At 45.7% G+C, this 15,553-nt stretch overlaps 1 protein-coding gene across 1 annotated transcript; it reads right to left on the reverse strand.

The window, feature by feature from the left end:
- Positions 1-230: 230 nt before the first annotated feature.
- Positions 231-10,548, reverse strand: JPT1 (Jupiter microtubule associated homolog 1). Its single transcript, XM_027749810.2, has 5 exons — positions 10,389-10,548; positions 7,624-7,766; positions 6,951-7,048; positions 5,333-5,357; positions 231-1,197 (listed from the first exon to the last, which is right to left on the reverse strand). The coding sequence occupies exons 1-5, from the start codon at positions 10,442-10,444 to the stop codon at positions 1,055-1,057; spliced, it is 465 nt and encodes a 154-aa protein (XP_027605611.1). The 5' UTR covers positions 10,445-10,548; the 3' UTR covers positions 231-1,054.
- Between the last annotated feature and the right edge of the window lie 5,005 nt (positions 10,549-15,553).

Here is a 15,553-nt window from a genome sequence, read left to right on the forward strand (position 1 = left end):
ACAGATACCAAGCCATATTCCACATTTCTCTGCTCTAGAAGACAAAAATTAAGAGATAAGTCAGACAATCTCTTCAGGGGAAGATGGCACATGATGGTGATGTTAACCAAGTGCAATAACTCTCCTCCTCTGCTGCATCCCACCTGTGCTGGAGTAGGGCATGTTGGCTGAGACAAGGACTGAGAATAAAGGCAAAACCAAAACCATGAAATAAAACCCACACAGGAAACACGGCTTCAAAATTTCTATATTATTTACTTTTAAGCAACAATCCAGCTCCGTGAAATTACAACACACACTTTTAAAGGATGAGATTTTCACCTCATGGTCAAGCACCAGCATGATCATGCACAGCATTGAGTCAGTTGTAAAAAAAAAATGCCCTGTAATTCTTATTTATATGATCCACTCCACCTTTACTGAATAAAGTCTGAATCAGCCCCTTCCCAGCACTAGGCCAGGTGGCTCTGGTCATCAACCCTCTATTTGGCACAGACCCTGCATCGTAGTAGTCCAGTGTCAAGATTTACTTTGTTTTTAAAGGCAGCATGGTGTACATTAACCACTCAATGATTTATATGGCACAGCAGGGCTCAAGGCATTTACCACATGCAGTCAATGAAGCCTTTTAGATCCCTAAATCCCACATGTGAAGGGAAGGGACCACTCTTGCTGATTGTTTGCTGGCCTGGGTAACCAGGATTCTAGACCCTTGTAAAGCTAAGGGGTTCTAAAAAAAAAAAAAACCTCAGTACAAAAACCCTCTAAGCACACTTAGAACCAAGCTACTCTCCTTTGAATTACATTACAATACTTCATAAAGCTTTCCCTCAAGTCTATCACTAGAAAACACTCATGTCACTTCCAGTAGATCTGGGGGAAACACAGGACAGAAGTGGAAAAAACCCTTGACTTCAAAAAAAGATGGAGTACATAAAGTGCTTCTTTTTAATGAAAGAAATTTGAGATGTACAGTCAGGCTCAAGTTGTGCAGTTCACAAGCATGGGGGAAAGAAAACAGACACGAGTTCAAAACAGTCAGGAAGGGAAAGGTTTAACCGAGGACTAGGCTGGACTTGCCACCGGGTGGATTTCTCCTGGACGGTGCTGGTGCTACTGGGCTAGGAACAGGTGCAGCAGGCAGGGATTTTTCTTCACTCTGACCTGGGGCAGCTTCTACATCAGCCTCAATGTTTTCTAGAAGAAAAGAAGCTTTTAAGGTGTTTGATGTGGATGAGGAGAGCCAGATGTTTCGCTGGCTCCTGTCAGTTCTCTCCCGGTGCACAGACACACTCGGGTGCTGCTGCAACCCGAGGGCAGGGCAGACTCAGCCCTCAGAAGTGTTTCTCAGATGGACTCTGCCTTCCAGCTCGGTTTCGGGTGTTCATCAAGAGCCACATTCATTCAGCTGCTATTAGGGGACACCAGCAATTCATTTTTCTTAATGACGAGCAGCTCAAGGCTTAAGACTTGTACATACAATTAGTCAGCGTGTGACTCTGGCCACAGTAACTCAAGTCTGAGCAGGTGCTGGAAGCCGAGTCACAGAAGCACCAGCAAGAGCTCAAACTACATTCCCAATTTCGTAACTGGAGGGAAGAGGATCTGACACACTTCTGAGGCTTCACACAGAACAGAGCAGGGAACAGCCATGCATGGGGAGGCTCTGATTGTACACTCCCTGGGAAGCACATGATAGTTTATTTTAAGTCCTTCTGAACAGCCACAAGTGAAGACAGGACACAGAAGGAATTCTTCACAGGAAGCACTTTAGATACTGTAGCAAATAACTAATGTATCTGCTTCGCTGACACTGAGTACAGCAAGTACATTAGCATCTCACATTTTTATGGACTAACACAATCACTTCTGAGCCAAAGGCCCAAATCAGCACCAAGTAATCCCCTGGGTACTGGGGGAGTGAGGGGAGCAAAGCTTCACCATCAGCTCTGTCAAGATACACCTCACCTGTTTTCAACAGACCCCTTAGTTTAATCTAATGAACACTAGTTCTGGGTTTGGAGGATTCAGACAACAGCTGCACATTCACCCTAAGCTTCACATTTGGTAAATCTTGATTAAATTCCCTCCCCCAGCCTCCTCCTCAAACTGCAGAGACACAACTATTTCAGTTTCACCTCCCAGGGCAGCCACTGCACCCCTTTACCTTCCTTCTTCACCTCCACAACCTTCTGCTCTTTACGTGTCAAGGACTGCACACCCGATTCAAGATGTGGGTGTACCATTGTTTACAGACAAAATGATGTAATTTTCCATTTTCTCCCTGATGACATCCAGCATTTTGCTAGCACTTCCACACATCTCAGAGAACACTCAGTGCCAAGACTCAAGGCAGATCCTGGGAGCATCACAGCACAGAGCTGAACACAAGGCTGCCATGGTTTAGGTGTTGGATTTTTTCACCCCCTGGATTCATTACTTTACACTTACTTACATAAGGATTATCCTGCCACCTTTTTACCTGCCTACCTCATTCAGTTGAGTCCTTCTGACAGTGAGATTTTCTCGCCATCAGCACAATTTGACTACTTGAAAGAGCTCATATCACCAACAAAATTGGAGACTTCACTGTTCATTACCTTTTCCAGGTCACGGATGAAGGCCCTGAATAAAACTACCTCCACATCACTTCCCATGGCTCGTTTTTCCAATTTGAAAGTCAATTACTAAGCCCTACCCTTTGCCTCCTATCTTTTAGCTACTTTCCCACCCCCAGGAACAGCTTTCCTCCAATTCTGTGGCAACTCAGCTTATCTCTTTTAAATAATATTTGATGCAGGATTTATCAGAAACACCAAAATCCCACTTCTGTCCACTGAACCCCCTGTATCCACGCTTATAATAATCTCAAAGAACTCCAGCAGCTTAGCATAGTCCCCACACAATCAGGAATAATCTACACTACAGACTCTCTGCTGTGCTCATTAACACACCAGCACAGCTGAACTAAACACTTAATACCACATTTTAAGCTTGAAGCTCCTGTAGCTGCCGTGTCTCAGTGCCTGCTGACTCAGCACAAGCATCCATGGAGATCATCTGCCCCTAATGCCAGACTCCACCTTCCCCTGTGTGTGTCATGCACTGTCTAGTTCTCCTTAGCTGTTCACATTCATTCAGCTCACAGTGCCACTGAATCACAAAAGAAACATGAATTAAGACCACAGGAGACTTTTGGGGAAGTCTGTGTAGCTCATTCAGCCAGCTGATCACACATCAGCACTTCTCACACAATCAAGGTACAGATATATTTGCCAACCTAATGACTAAAGTAAATGCAATAGGATCAGCTCAAATGTTGAAGATCTTCCCATCCCAAAAAGGGTCTAATCCCTGGAACAGCTCCCTGCTGAGTGCACTGCAAACCCCCGAAACTCTGCACAGAAAGGAACTACAGCTCCCAAACAGGAAGCAAGAAAACTGCTGCAAAAGGAACATTTTCTTCCCCTAGACAGGTGAGATTAATAAATATGCACACCCCACCTGACACCTACTTGGGGTTTTATAATCAGTTACATGCAGAAAATGATTTCCACATTCAAAAGAATAAACATTTTTACATGATGGGAAGCTATTAAGATTCTGGTTGTGCTGTGAACTTGTAAGCAGACAGCTTTTGCTTGAAGGTGGATTCATTCGACTCTTTTCAAACCCTGCAGACAGCTCTGCAAATCCAGTGCAAAGTCACAGGTGTTCCAGGTGGGATGTTCACCAGCCCAGCAGGAATATCAAGGGGAGGAGTGGCACACCTCAACGAGACTGGGCTCCATTAAGCTACAATACCCAAAGTTATCAATGGTAGAAATTAATTTAACAATCCATCAGGATGCTCAGGGATCTGCCACAGACACCATTTCCAGGAAGCATTAAATTCCTACTCTTTCCTAAGTACCATCAGTGAAAGTTTATCATTCAAACCTTTGCCTGTCATTTTAATTTCATCTTGGCCATCTCCAAAAGTTTAATTTTTTCTCGTGGTCACAACAGGAAACAACCCCAATTACTTTCCAGTAATGCTTTTTTTTAACCACCTCCCAGCATACATTTATTTGGTCCTTGATAAGAACTTCCCTCGCTGTCACTCACCAGAAACAAACCTAAATACAAATACAACACCTGCGAAAAATGTGAACTTTTAAATTTAAGAGTCAGGAATATCACTTTGCACTCCAAGTTTCAGCTGTCCTGATCCCAGCCAGCTCTGTTTCTGTCTCCTCCCATCCCAGCCCTTCTCACCTCACTGCTGTTTGTGGGATCTCTTCTGCCCTGTGGGGAGCTGGTTTAAACAAGCACCATGAAAAGCAGCAGAGCCCTTAGAGCAGTTTACTTCTATTAGCAAACCACATCCTCCTACTCGAGGCATAAACTCCAGATGCCTGCAGTGCTAATTAAGATCAGCCAGACATGGGAAAGAAATCCTAAATCCTGTACACAGTTTGATTAGAAGCTGCCTGCTAAAGAGGCAACACTTATTTTGGGCACAGATACCATTTAAGAGGTAGTTGAAACGTTCTGGAAAAGCTCTCCCCATCCCAGCAGGTCTTTTCAGGACAGGGAGCTGTTAATGGCCTCAGTGATCTCCCACCACTCTTAGGTGTTGAAAGTAGCACTTGGAAAGCCACGGTCAACACACACATTCCTGTCATCAGGAAGGAAGCTATTCCTAGGGTGAACCTTACAAAGGAGAGATTTCCAGCCTCAGAGCTAGAAAAAACACTTGAAGGCTGGCACACGTGCTGCTAGGGGAAATGTCTCTGTTTACAGGATATTTGCAGTATGCAGATCAACTTCCTTGGCAAAAATCAGCATTTAAAAGGCAACAGGAAGTTAAAAGCTGGTTAATGCAGACACTTCCAGATGCAGTAGCTGGGTTTGATTATTTCTGTGAGTGTAGAGTTTGCTGTATGAGAAGACAATAGGAAAGAAGGACATTTTAAACTGAAATCAATTAAGTTGACTGTCTTATTTAATTACAAGCTACTCTAACAGCAGTGTAGTCTTTCAATCACTTGAAATCTTTGCAAGTCGGTCTCCACCTTGCCTTCTAGTACTCAGACAAATCTTTACACCAACAGCTGGTGGCAAAATAAACGAGCAGGACTGTTCTCCTTTTTAACCTGATGACTCACAGACACTCCACCATTTCACTCCATACCCACACTCCACTGAAGCAGTCGAGTCACTTTATTGATCTGATGGATTCCAGAATAACCCCAATCTGCCTCTATCCTAATACATGACCACTTATACATCCTATATCCTCCTCTATTGCAAAAGGCTTTCACCAGAGGAGTCCAAAGGAGTTACTTACCAGAAATTTCACCACCATCTCCTCCCTGGAAAAGAGAGAGAAACATGTTATATCTCACATCTCACAAAGGACATGGGTGGGCACAAACACTTTATTGTGCACAGCATCCTAAATCCAGCAGCACTGACAGGAACCAGAACATCCTCACTGCAGAGCAGGAGGGACAAACGAATTACACTGAGAGCCACGAGCAACAGTTCAGTGTCCTCTCCTTTCTACTCAGCAACACCAAACACTTATCTGTTAATATGGCCAAGAGCATTTGTTCTACCCAGGATATTTAATTTCATTTGTGAAATGCTGATCAGCTTCTTTGCAACGTCGCTGATAAAGTTTCCTTCACTACATAAACAGTTAAACATTATTTACATACTGAGTCTGTTCACAGGCTGCAGCTTGACACAAAGATACAGAGTCTCCCAGCAGCAGCCGAGGCTCCTCAATGGCATGAGGTTTTATCAGCTTTCATAGATTTAACATTGCTAATTACACAGTGCAACTGCAGAAATTGGGATAAAGAAGCACAGCAACTGACACAAATTTACCACCTTAAATCTCAGGCTGGGCTACAGCTCACCAGCTCCAGTTTCTGCTGTTTGCAGCTGAACTACTGCATAAAAGTAAACTATTCCACATGGGAAGAATCTGTTTGCAAAGCTGAGAACCACAGTGTTTAACACAATTTGGCAGAGAATACAATTAAACTAAACAGTTTGTTTTCTGTGGTAGCAGCTATAAATTTAATTCACTTATATTTGCTAAATTGGAACAAGACATTTTCTGTAACAAAGAACAGTTTTGTGACTTAAAGCTCCTATTAATAACAAAAATGGGTTGTGATGCTTGATGTGAATTACCAAAATAAAACATTAGACAAAAGGTGTCTGCTACAACATTTGAGATCAACTATTTACTTACCCAGCTCTTTTCAGACAACTTAAAGCTCAAGTTTTAAACAACAAGATTTCTTTTTTTCACTAAAATTTGTTCATGCAAGTGCAGGCTACCCTGCATTCCTGTGTTTCTAAGGTCAGAGGAATTACTAGTTTTTTATTGAACCATTGTTCAGAGGAATCCTGTTGTAATGTAATCACACATTTATCAAATGTCATCGTACATCAAGCAAATTTCACTTAATTATCACTATTAACACTACAAATCGTGCTCCATATTGCTACCAAGTGAACAGTTTATATAGAAAATAACACACCTGATGGTATTATTAACACTAGTAACAAATAAAACAAGCATTGATGCTACCGAGGCAAGAACTTGTTGAGATGTGAAACCAAGTTTTGTCAGACCCACGCAGCGTTTGCTGCAGGTAACCATTGTTTACAAAATGTCTAAACCCACAATCACACACAGAGCTGAAATTAGATTTCGCAGCACTTCATTACTGTCTCAGCAATAAGACCAGTTAAGAGCTCTGGAAAGTGGTCCCTGTGAAAAATCCAGCCCTCCATCAACATTTAAGGGCATCAGGTGGAACCTTCAGGAAAAAAAGCAGATTGAGAACAAGGCTTCGAATCCTACACTGTGTGAACATCACTTGTAAGGCAACACCACCCAGGGCGTGAATTGCCCATTATCAGGCTCTTTGTAGTCAAGTACTGACCTTGGGATCTACAAAGTCTCCACAGTTTGCCTCAGTTGAGTTTGTTCTTTGTGGTCCAGATGATTCACAGTTGTCTCTGATTTCACCTGGCTTAGCCCCTACAAGCAGAGATTGATTCCAATCAGGTTGCAAGGTAAACTTACCAGGAAAGCAGATCATAAATAGTTACAGGTTTGGGTACTCTGGGGGAGGTGCCTTTTTTTTTTTTTTAATTAAAGTTTGACCATTCTAAAAAATCCTGGTCCTTTAGATAATAACTCACAAATTACTCTCTTACAGCAGCACCTCATGCAGTGAGGGTGTCATTTAAATAGATGGGATTTAGAGTCCCCTACTCTGCAGAAATGGAAGCTTAACCCCAGCTGTGAGAAAAACACAAGGCTAAACTTCTTCTGAGTAAGTTCACTGTACTGTGACTTGATTAACTTGGAGAAATCGCATGCAAAATACAATTTTCTGCTTGCAACGTGCCCAAGACTTGCATAAAAAAACCCTTCTGGTATAAATTCACGAGAAATAAACAATCTCCTGCAAGCAGATATCATTTAGAGCCCAAAAGTAGCAAGGAGGAAGCAAACTCTGCTTTCCACACAGCCACCACCAGCTTCAGGCTGAGGCACGAAATGAATCAATGCAGCTCAGCAGATGTGGAGACAAAGCAGGATGGTCTTACCCGATGCTTTAGCCCAGGAAGGTGGGTTCTCTTCAGGAGTCCCAAAGATGCTGGATGCCATTTTGTTCCTTCGCACGGGTTGTTCTTTGGGCTCATCAAACCCCAGGGAGAAGTTGGACCCTCCTCCAGGAGGACGCAGGACTCTGCAGAGAGAGAGGGGCAGCTTTACAACCTGTACCCCTGCTGAAAGCTGCTCTCCAGCCCGTAAATCAGAGGCTGCCATGGCTCCAGTGCATCATTTGAACTACCCAGGTAAGCCCCTGCCAGAATTCCATCCTGGCACTGTGTCTCCACTACTCTTCACTTTAGCAACACTTACAGAAATAAAATGCTCCCAACACTCTACTTGTGCCCTTGGCTTCATTCAGTGTCACCAAGGGCTGCTGCCACCAGCCTTCAGTCTGAGCCAAACAGAAAATAAGTACGTGGGCTTGTCAAATTCCAGCTTTTTAAAGAGAACTCTGTGAAGGTTAACATCAATCCTCAAACTGGCAGCACGGCAAAGGATGAAGTTTGGACTATGAGCCAAAGGACTGGTTGCACCACTGATGGCTGCAGCCTTTTTTTAGATTTGTTTCCTCAGAAAAAAACCCCAAGTCTGCAGCATGATTCTGGTCTAGAGGCAAAAGGTGCAATCAAACAGCTTTAAGTTGACTATTATTAGGAGAGACACGTGTACAAAGCTCCAGATATGTAACCTAAATCTAACAATCTGCTGTTAGACAAAAAAGGAGCCTGCTCAGTACTTCATGAGCTTTATTGTTGGTCTGCTTTCCAACCTGCAGAAATCAACCAAAATTAACAGCAGCAGCAAAATAAATCTTTAAATGTAAACTCCTCCTGATCTTGTTTTCTTAAGCATGAGATCTTGTATTTGCTGGAGAAGCCAGGAGAATAAAACTGACAGTGTGAGAACTGTCACAACCCCCAGAGAGATGTGAGTACACCAACAGAATTTGGGGTTTCTTGGGCTTTCAAGGAATCCAGTGCTCTGAAATGAACACCAGGACAAAATAGGGATGGGTGCACCCTTCCTGTTCTTTACACATAATTTAATAAATCAAAGTTAGAACCCCACAAAAGGGAACAGCACACAGCTTGTTGATGCTCCAAGCCTGGGAATTCCACACGAAGAGTGTGTCTGATTGTACAGTGTCATCACCACGGCTAAACATTCAGATATTTGGAGATTTTGTGCTTGTTAAACTCCAGATGCAACACAAAAACGCTCCTCCAAGCTCAAACACAACAATGGCAATGGAAATTCCCAAAGGTGTGCAGCATGGATATTTAATGTTACTTAACCAGCAAACCACTTTTCCTTAAAAAATTATTCTCCAAAGTTCTAATTACTAATGCTCAGCTGCTAATGGGAGGATCCCAGGAGACTGGACAGTATGTTTGATTATGACTTGTTTTGTCTCCTTCCTGAATTAACAGATATGGTGTAATGGTTTTGAATCACTCCTTTATCTTTTTTATCCCGAGAAAATGTCTCCATTTAGAAGGCTTATTTTCTTAGTTACATCTGTTGCAGTTAATCTGAAGAACAGTCTGTTCAAAGCAGGGCTTGTTCCCACACCACAGATCACCTCTATTTCACTAGACCAGTGAAACTACTACTCTCTTAAGGACACGACAGTTTCCACTGACAGTCTTTAATGACATTAACAGAGGAGGCAACTAAAGGGGAAAAAAAAGCCATCACTCAAACTGTTAAAAAGGAATAATGCCTTTTTACCAATCTCAGCTAAAGGCTGGCAGGTTTCATTAGAAGCCTCTCACAGCCTGGAGATGTTGTAACGTGCTTTATGAAAGCCACGTTTAACACTTCAAGCAACGAGCTGCTCTTAAAAATTCCACCTGATACCCAGCGATGTCCACTGAAAATCCACCCACAGCTCCAGCTGGGAAGCGCTCTGGAAACACGCTTTGCAAAGGGTTTGTTAACACGCTTTGCAAAGGGTATTTTTCGCTTTAAAACGCACCCTGAAAAGCTAAAAGGAAACAGGAAGCATCCGCTTTGTCAGGCCAGAACCTGACAGGGAAAAAAACAAAAAAAAAACCACACACGACAGGCTGTAAAAACGGCACGATCCTCTCCAGCTGCGCCTCCGGAGAACGCGGGTGCCCGACAAACGCCGCGCATCTCCTCCACGCCAACCTGCCAAGTTTTTCTTTGTTTCCAGACAGGCTCCGCTTCCACCCCCCCACGCCCCTCCCAGCCTCGGGAGCGGGGAAGGGGCGACCCCCGGGTACCGTCACCTCCCGAACCCAGCGGGTCCCCCGGGCGGGGCGGCGCAGACAATGGAGCCCGCCCGGCCCCACCCAGTCCGCGGCGGCCCGAGGGGTCGGTGCGGCCTCGGGGATGGTGGCGGGGGAAGGCGGCGGGGAAGGCCCGGAGGGGCGCGGTGCCCCCCGCCCCCGCGCCGTGGCTGCGCGGAGAAGGCGGGGAGTCGCCTCCCTTCTTTGTTCGGCGGCAGCGGCGGGGCCGCACTCGCGCACCGGGCGGGTCTCGGCGCCCCCCGCACCGCCCCCCGCACCGGGCACGGCGCCCCCCGCAGCCCCCCGGGTGGGCGCGGCCGCCCCCCGCCTCCGGCCGACCCCCCCCCGGAGGACCCGCACGCCGCCAGCCCCGGCGTGCCCGCCGCAGCACCGCGCCCCAGCACCGCCCTGGGGCCGCGCCGGACAACACCCCCCGCCCCCAGGACCCCCGGCCCCGCCGCCATGTGGGTGCCAGCGACCCCCCGGGCGCCCCCGCGGACCTGGAGCTGTTCCTGCCATTGGGGTCCATGCCCGAGAACGTGGCCGTGGTGGTCATGGCGGAGGGACGGGGGGAGCCGGAGCGAGGGAAGGGGGTTCTGTGCAGTGGCGGTCCCGCGGACGGTGCTGCTCCTCCCGCCCGGCCCTGCCGCTGCCGGTGACAACTGCGGCCGCCGCCCGCACCACCGCGGGTTTTATACTCGCCTCAATCCCCGCCCACACCCAGCCTTCTCATTGGACTGTTCAAACGCAGTCGCCATCTTCTATTGGGCCGTGCCCTGCCACTCTTCCCTCTGTCCCGCCCCGCCGTCTATCCCGGGACGCCTCGCCTCACCGGCGGGAGCCCATTGGTTCAGCAATACGTCTGCTCCGCGCTGATTGGCCGCAGGCGAGCGGCGGCGCCCTGTGCCGGGGATTGGCGGGAGGGCTGTCATTCACCTCTGGCACGCGCTGTGATTGGCTCAGCCGCGCCTGAGGCGAGACAAAAGTGCCCGCGGCGCTGCCCCCGCTGAGGGCCCCGGGGAGCGGGGGGTCCACTGAGGGAGTCCTGCCGCCCCCTCAGCGCCCTCCCGACCCCCTCATGCCCCGCTGTCCCCACAGACACCGCCCAGGACACACCCTCGCCCACCAACGCCCCTCCCTGGCACCCACTCGGCCACGCAAGGCCTGGTCCCTCGCACTCATGGCCGTGCCGGCCCTGCAGGTGCCTCAGGAGGTGTCGTGGAGCGGCTCCAACGTACAGGGATGAGCTACTTGAGAATCATGACCAGCCTTAATATTAACAGAGGGAAGAGCTGAACTGCTAAAACTACACACAGATTAGAAAAAATAAAACGCTGTGGTCCTAAGACCTATTAAAAAAAAAAAAATCTTGGTTTTTTTTTTTTAAAAAGGCCGAACCAAGGCCATTGTGCTGCAGGAGGTGTTGGCACAAGGCCGCCAACTTCAACGAGGGCAGAGACACAGCAAGGGCCTGCAGGACACAGGGCTGGGCAGGGAACACACCTCAAAAAATGTGGTGCAATAAAATAATTTGCAGTATCAGTGTATTATTTTGCAGCAGTGGATTGCTGCATGAAAATTGAGTTCCAGCACATGGTATGGCAGCAGGAATACAAAGCCCAGCAACGCTGCTCACCTGGCACGAGGCTGCACATTTTGTGTCCTGTATCTGCTGCAAACACCAGCACAAATCTCTCACAGCACAGTTTAAATTATCACATATTGGCTGCTGACCCATCTGTCAAACCCACCTCTGGCTTGGTGACTGGGAGCTTCCTGAACTCCCTGTGACTTCCACGCACACACAGATGCTTCCTTGCTCATCACTTTTGCTGCAAAATCTACACATCAGAACCTGCCACTGCAAATATTATTTCAATGAGCACTTGGATAAAAGAGGAAAGTTCCATCCATCTCTCTCAGTCTGCACTAACGACCAGCCTTAATATCCCCATTTTCTCTGGAAAGTATTTCTTTTTGGTCTGGAAAACACAAAGATTGTGCCACTTCACTCTATGTACAACATGAGATGTCCAGTGTCTGAATTATCACCAGCCTTAATATTACCACAGGGAAGAGTGGAACTGCTAAAACTACACACAGGACCACAGTGTTTTATTTCTTCTAGTCTAGAAAACATAGAAAAAAAATTATTTTTTTTTTCCAAAAAAGCTCCAGCCACTATTTAGATCCCCAGGGAATTCTCTGTTGCGTCACATCTTTCTAGAGGTAGATTAAAGGGAAATTTTAAGCTAGATGACACAGTTGTTTTAATTCTATTATCCCTTAGGCTTGGGCATTAAGAAGTCAAATGACACCTACCTGCACACAGGTAGAGCATCTGCTCACTCGGGAACTTGCAGAAATATTTTGTCATCTAAATGCTTTTTATTCAGACCCACAGAATTTGACTCTTAAATTTGTACCCCTGAGACACAAAGAGCCTTTTTTTTTTAAAGTCAAGATGAAGAAAAGCCCGTTCCCTCTGACAAAGCCGGTTTTAACACACAGCTTTAAAATTCTAAACCTTCAGTGTTTTCCAAGGGGCTGCACTGATCTCTCACAGTCCAGGCTGCAGGGTGGCCTTTAAATCAGCTGCTTTGCTGATTATTTATACATAACATGAAGGGGTTTATGAAGATGGCTACAGAAACTGGGCTTAGGATCCATCTCAGGATGGTGACATTTGACCAGAACAATTCTCAGCAGCTGTTTGAAAGGCTCAGACACCAAACAATTCCACCTGTTGTTGAAATTCCACCAGCAAGGAATGCAAGAAGCATCTGGAAGTCTGAACGAGACTCCAGGAAGTGCAAGGGTTAGGCAAGGAGAGATACCACTGGTTTGAGAAAAGCCTCAGCTTGGTCATCCTCTCGTGACCCAGAGTTTCTTCATGCCAGGCTCTGCTACTTACAGCAGTCACAAAGAGCATTCCTGCTTTATTCCAAGCACAGGGTACAAAAAAAAAAGATGTTTTGACTGAGTTTTCTCTTCTTTCCTCATTTCTTTCACAGCTGAAGGTAAAGTGTCAGCTAAAAAACACCCCTTGCCACAGCTGGATTTGCTCCATGGAAGATGGTATCCTACAGATCCAATGGTTTGTCCCATTGAGCTGATGCTGTCGTTTGCAAGGGTTCTGGAAGTTGCTCTGATGCCTCTCTACATCTTCAGGAAAAGTTCTTGTCTGGGAATCCAGCACTACCAGTGTCCTCCAAAGTGCTGCTCCTTATTGGAAAAAGAGGCATCTCTGAAAGGGTAAGTCAGTGGCCCAAAGAGCTTTCATTCCAATTTTTGTCTTGCTTGAGTTTGCTTAAACTCAGGGAAAGTTTTCTTAATCAACTGATCCTTCAAGAGCCCTTGCAGGGCATCAGATGTACTTTGATGCTGGAAGGGGGGAGACCTAAATCACCAAAACCAGCACAAAATTCACCACAAAGGGTGTCCTTTGAATCCAAGTCTCCCTGAAGAATATTCCTTTCTAAATAAGAAACACTATTTACTATTTGTACATATAATTTGTACATTTTAACAACCTTAGTCTTTCCTCAGCACTCCAAAGTCATTCTCATATTGGGATTGTTTAAACCTACAGGTCTTCCCACAGACCCCATTCCTCCTGCAGCTCCTCACCAACTCATCCCTTGTCCTTCTCCAGCACCTGCTGCCCTTCCCTTCTGGGATCTCTGCTGACACTCAGCCACTCCTTTCCCAGCACCACCAGCCACACCTCACCCCTCCCATGCAAACTGAAATTCTTCAGGGACAAGGGTTAAAACTCTTCCCTCAAAGGGACTCCAACCACTCCATAAATACCAGCTGGGGCTCCCAGCACCTCCATGTTAGAATAAGACCACTATCCCATGGAGTTAGGGAAGGAATCAGGGAACCCCTGTAATTAAGCACCTTGAGGGTCAACCAAAAACTTAAAAACAGGGATCAAAATTCCATCTTTCATTTATCCTCACACTCCTACATCCTAAACACCCAGGAGAAGTGCTGTGCCACCAATTCATTCTGACACTAAGCACAAAAAAGTAAGACAAATTACAGGATTAAATTATTCCCTATCAGAACACATTTAGTTTGGCAACTGGTTACAGCCAGAATGAACAAACCTCAATAATCCAGAGAATGAAATGTATTAATTAGCATGATAATATAATTAAGAGTGATCCAAGTTATTTGCTTTCAGATTGTCTTTTAGTACTCCACAACAGTCCATCACAGCAGCTCACACACTGTACTCAGGAGAGGCCACTATCTAAAACTCTAAGAAAAATATTTCAATTTATTGTTCACTTTTAATTTAATAGATGATGATCAAGGAAGCATCTCATTTTTCATTTTCAGCTTTGAAAACAAATTGCTATTCCTTAGAAATCCAGTTATTTCCAACTGGCTGAAGACTAGGAAGTCTCCTCTCTTGGAGGCAGTCACATTATTCCTTTTCATTAATGTTGCAATAACAGACACAATAGAACCAGTATCCAACAGACAAACAACAGCACTTATGTTACACTGACTTGGAAGTAATGAAGTGAAGGTACTGGAGAGGAATATTCCTGCTGGAAAATAATCTCACTTTGACCTTAACCCTTGCAGAGATGCTGTACCTGCTCTGATATTGCAGTTATCTTGGAGCAGCAATTACCTTAGTGTTACTTCAGGGATTTTTCTTTTGTTGAGGACACCTCCATATGCCAGGACAGCAATCCCTCTCATGTTACCACTTGGAGTATTTCCTTACACTGTTGGCACTTCAGCAGATTCCATTTCAGAGCAGCCTTCGACTCCCAGAACCCCTTCTGAACCAGCACTTCAGGGCACTCCACACTGACCCTTCACAAGAGCCCCCTCTGGATGGCTGAGATCCCCAGGGTGCGGATTTTCCCACTGATTTCCAGGTGTTAACATCTGTCATTATCTGCCCTGCACATGAATAAAAACGTCTCACTAAAGGCACCTGAAACAAACCTTTTTAAAAAGGTCCTGTCCATTCCACAACTGAAGCTGTGTGAGGGACTGGAGCCTCACCACACCCTGAAGGCAGGGCCTTACCACCCACAGGACTCACCAGGGCATTGCATCCAATTATGACTTACTCCATTCTTTTTCACTTTAAAGCCATGGGAGGAATATTAACTAAATTGCACAGCAATCACTTCAGAACACATTATTTGAAAATTGTGGGTAATAATATAATTTGCCCAGGCTCTTGAAAGATCCCAGCTGTTTAATAAACATGAAAAACTTACCTCCCAACCAGCCTGACAGGACCTCTTTGCCCAGTTTCTCTTTATCCTCCAACACAAGGACTTCTAGCAGTCCATGTGGCTACCAGTGCAAACATGAGAACTGCCACAAATCAAGCCAGGCCGAACAGCAAAGTGAACTCTGAACAGTTTGATCCAAATTTTTCATATCCCTGTAGTTCATATCACTTCCAAATCATCATCCCTGGCAGTAGCTTCCTTAGAGGAGACAGTCACAGCAAAACCACTGAGGTTCCAGCAATCAGGAATCCACAGGTAAAATTTCTGACACCAGAAGAACAGTAATGGACAAGCCACAAGGAGAGTATTTGCAAGACCACAGAGGAGAGTTCTAAAAAAATGGTTTTTTTAAATAAAAGTTCAGTATTTCTGCTTACTGTTACACAAATGTG

This window comes from Pipra filicauda, unplaced genomic scaffold, assembly GCF_003945595.2.
Source record: "Pipra filicauda isolate LSUMZ 115617 unplaced genomic scaffold, ASM394559v2 scaffold80_size11013439_pilon, whole genome shotgun sequence".
NCBI classification, from domain to species: Eukaryota; Metazoa; Chordata; class Aves; order Passeriformes; family Pipridae; genus Pipra; species Pipra filicauda.

Excerpts from the sequence above, each read along its gene's own strand:
- JPT1 (XM_027749810.2), bottom strand. The coding sequence starts at position 10,444 with ATGACCACCACGGCCACGTTCTCGGGCATGGACCCCAATGGCAGGAAC. Across the intron at positions 7,767-10,388 it reads AATGGCAGGAACAGCTCCAG|AGTCCTGCGTCCTCCTGGAG; the intron begins GTCCGCGGGGGC and ends CTCTCTCTGCAG. Across the intron at positions 7,049-7,623 it reads TTCCTGGGCTAAAGCATCGG|GGGCTAAGCCAGGTGAAATC; the intron begins GTAAGACCATCC and ends CTCTGCTTGTAG.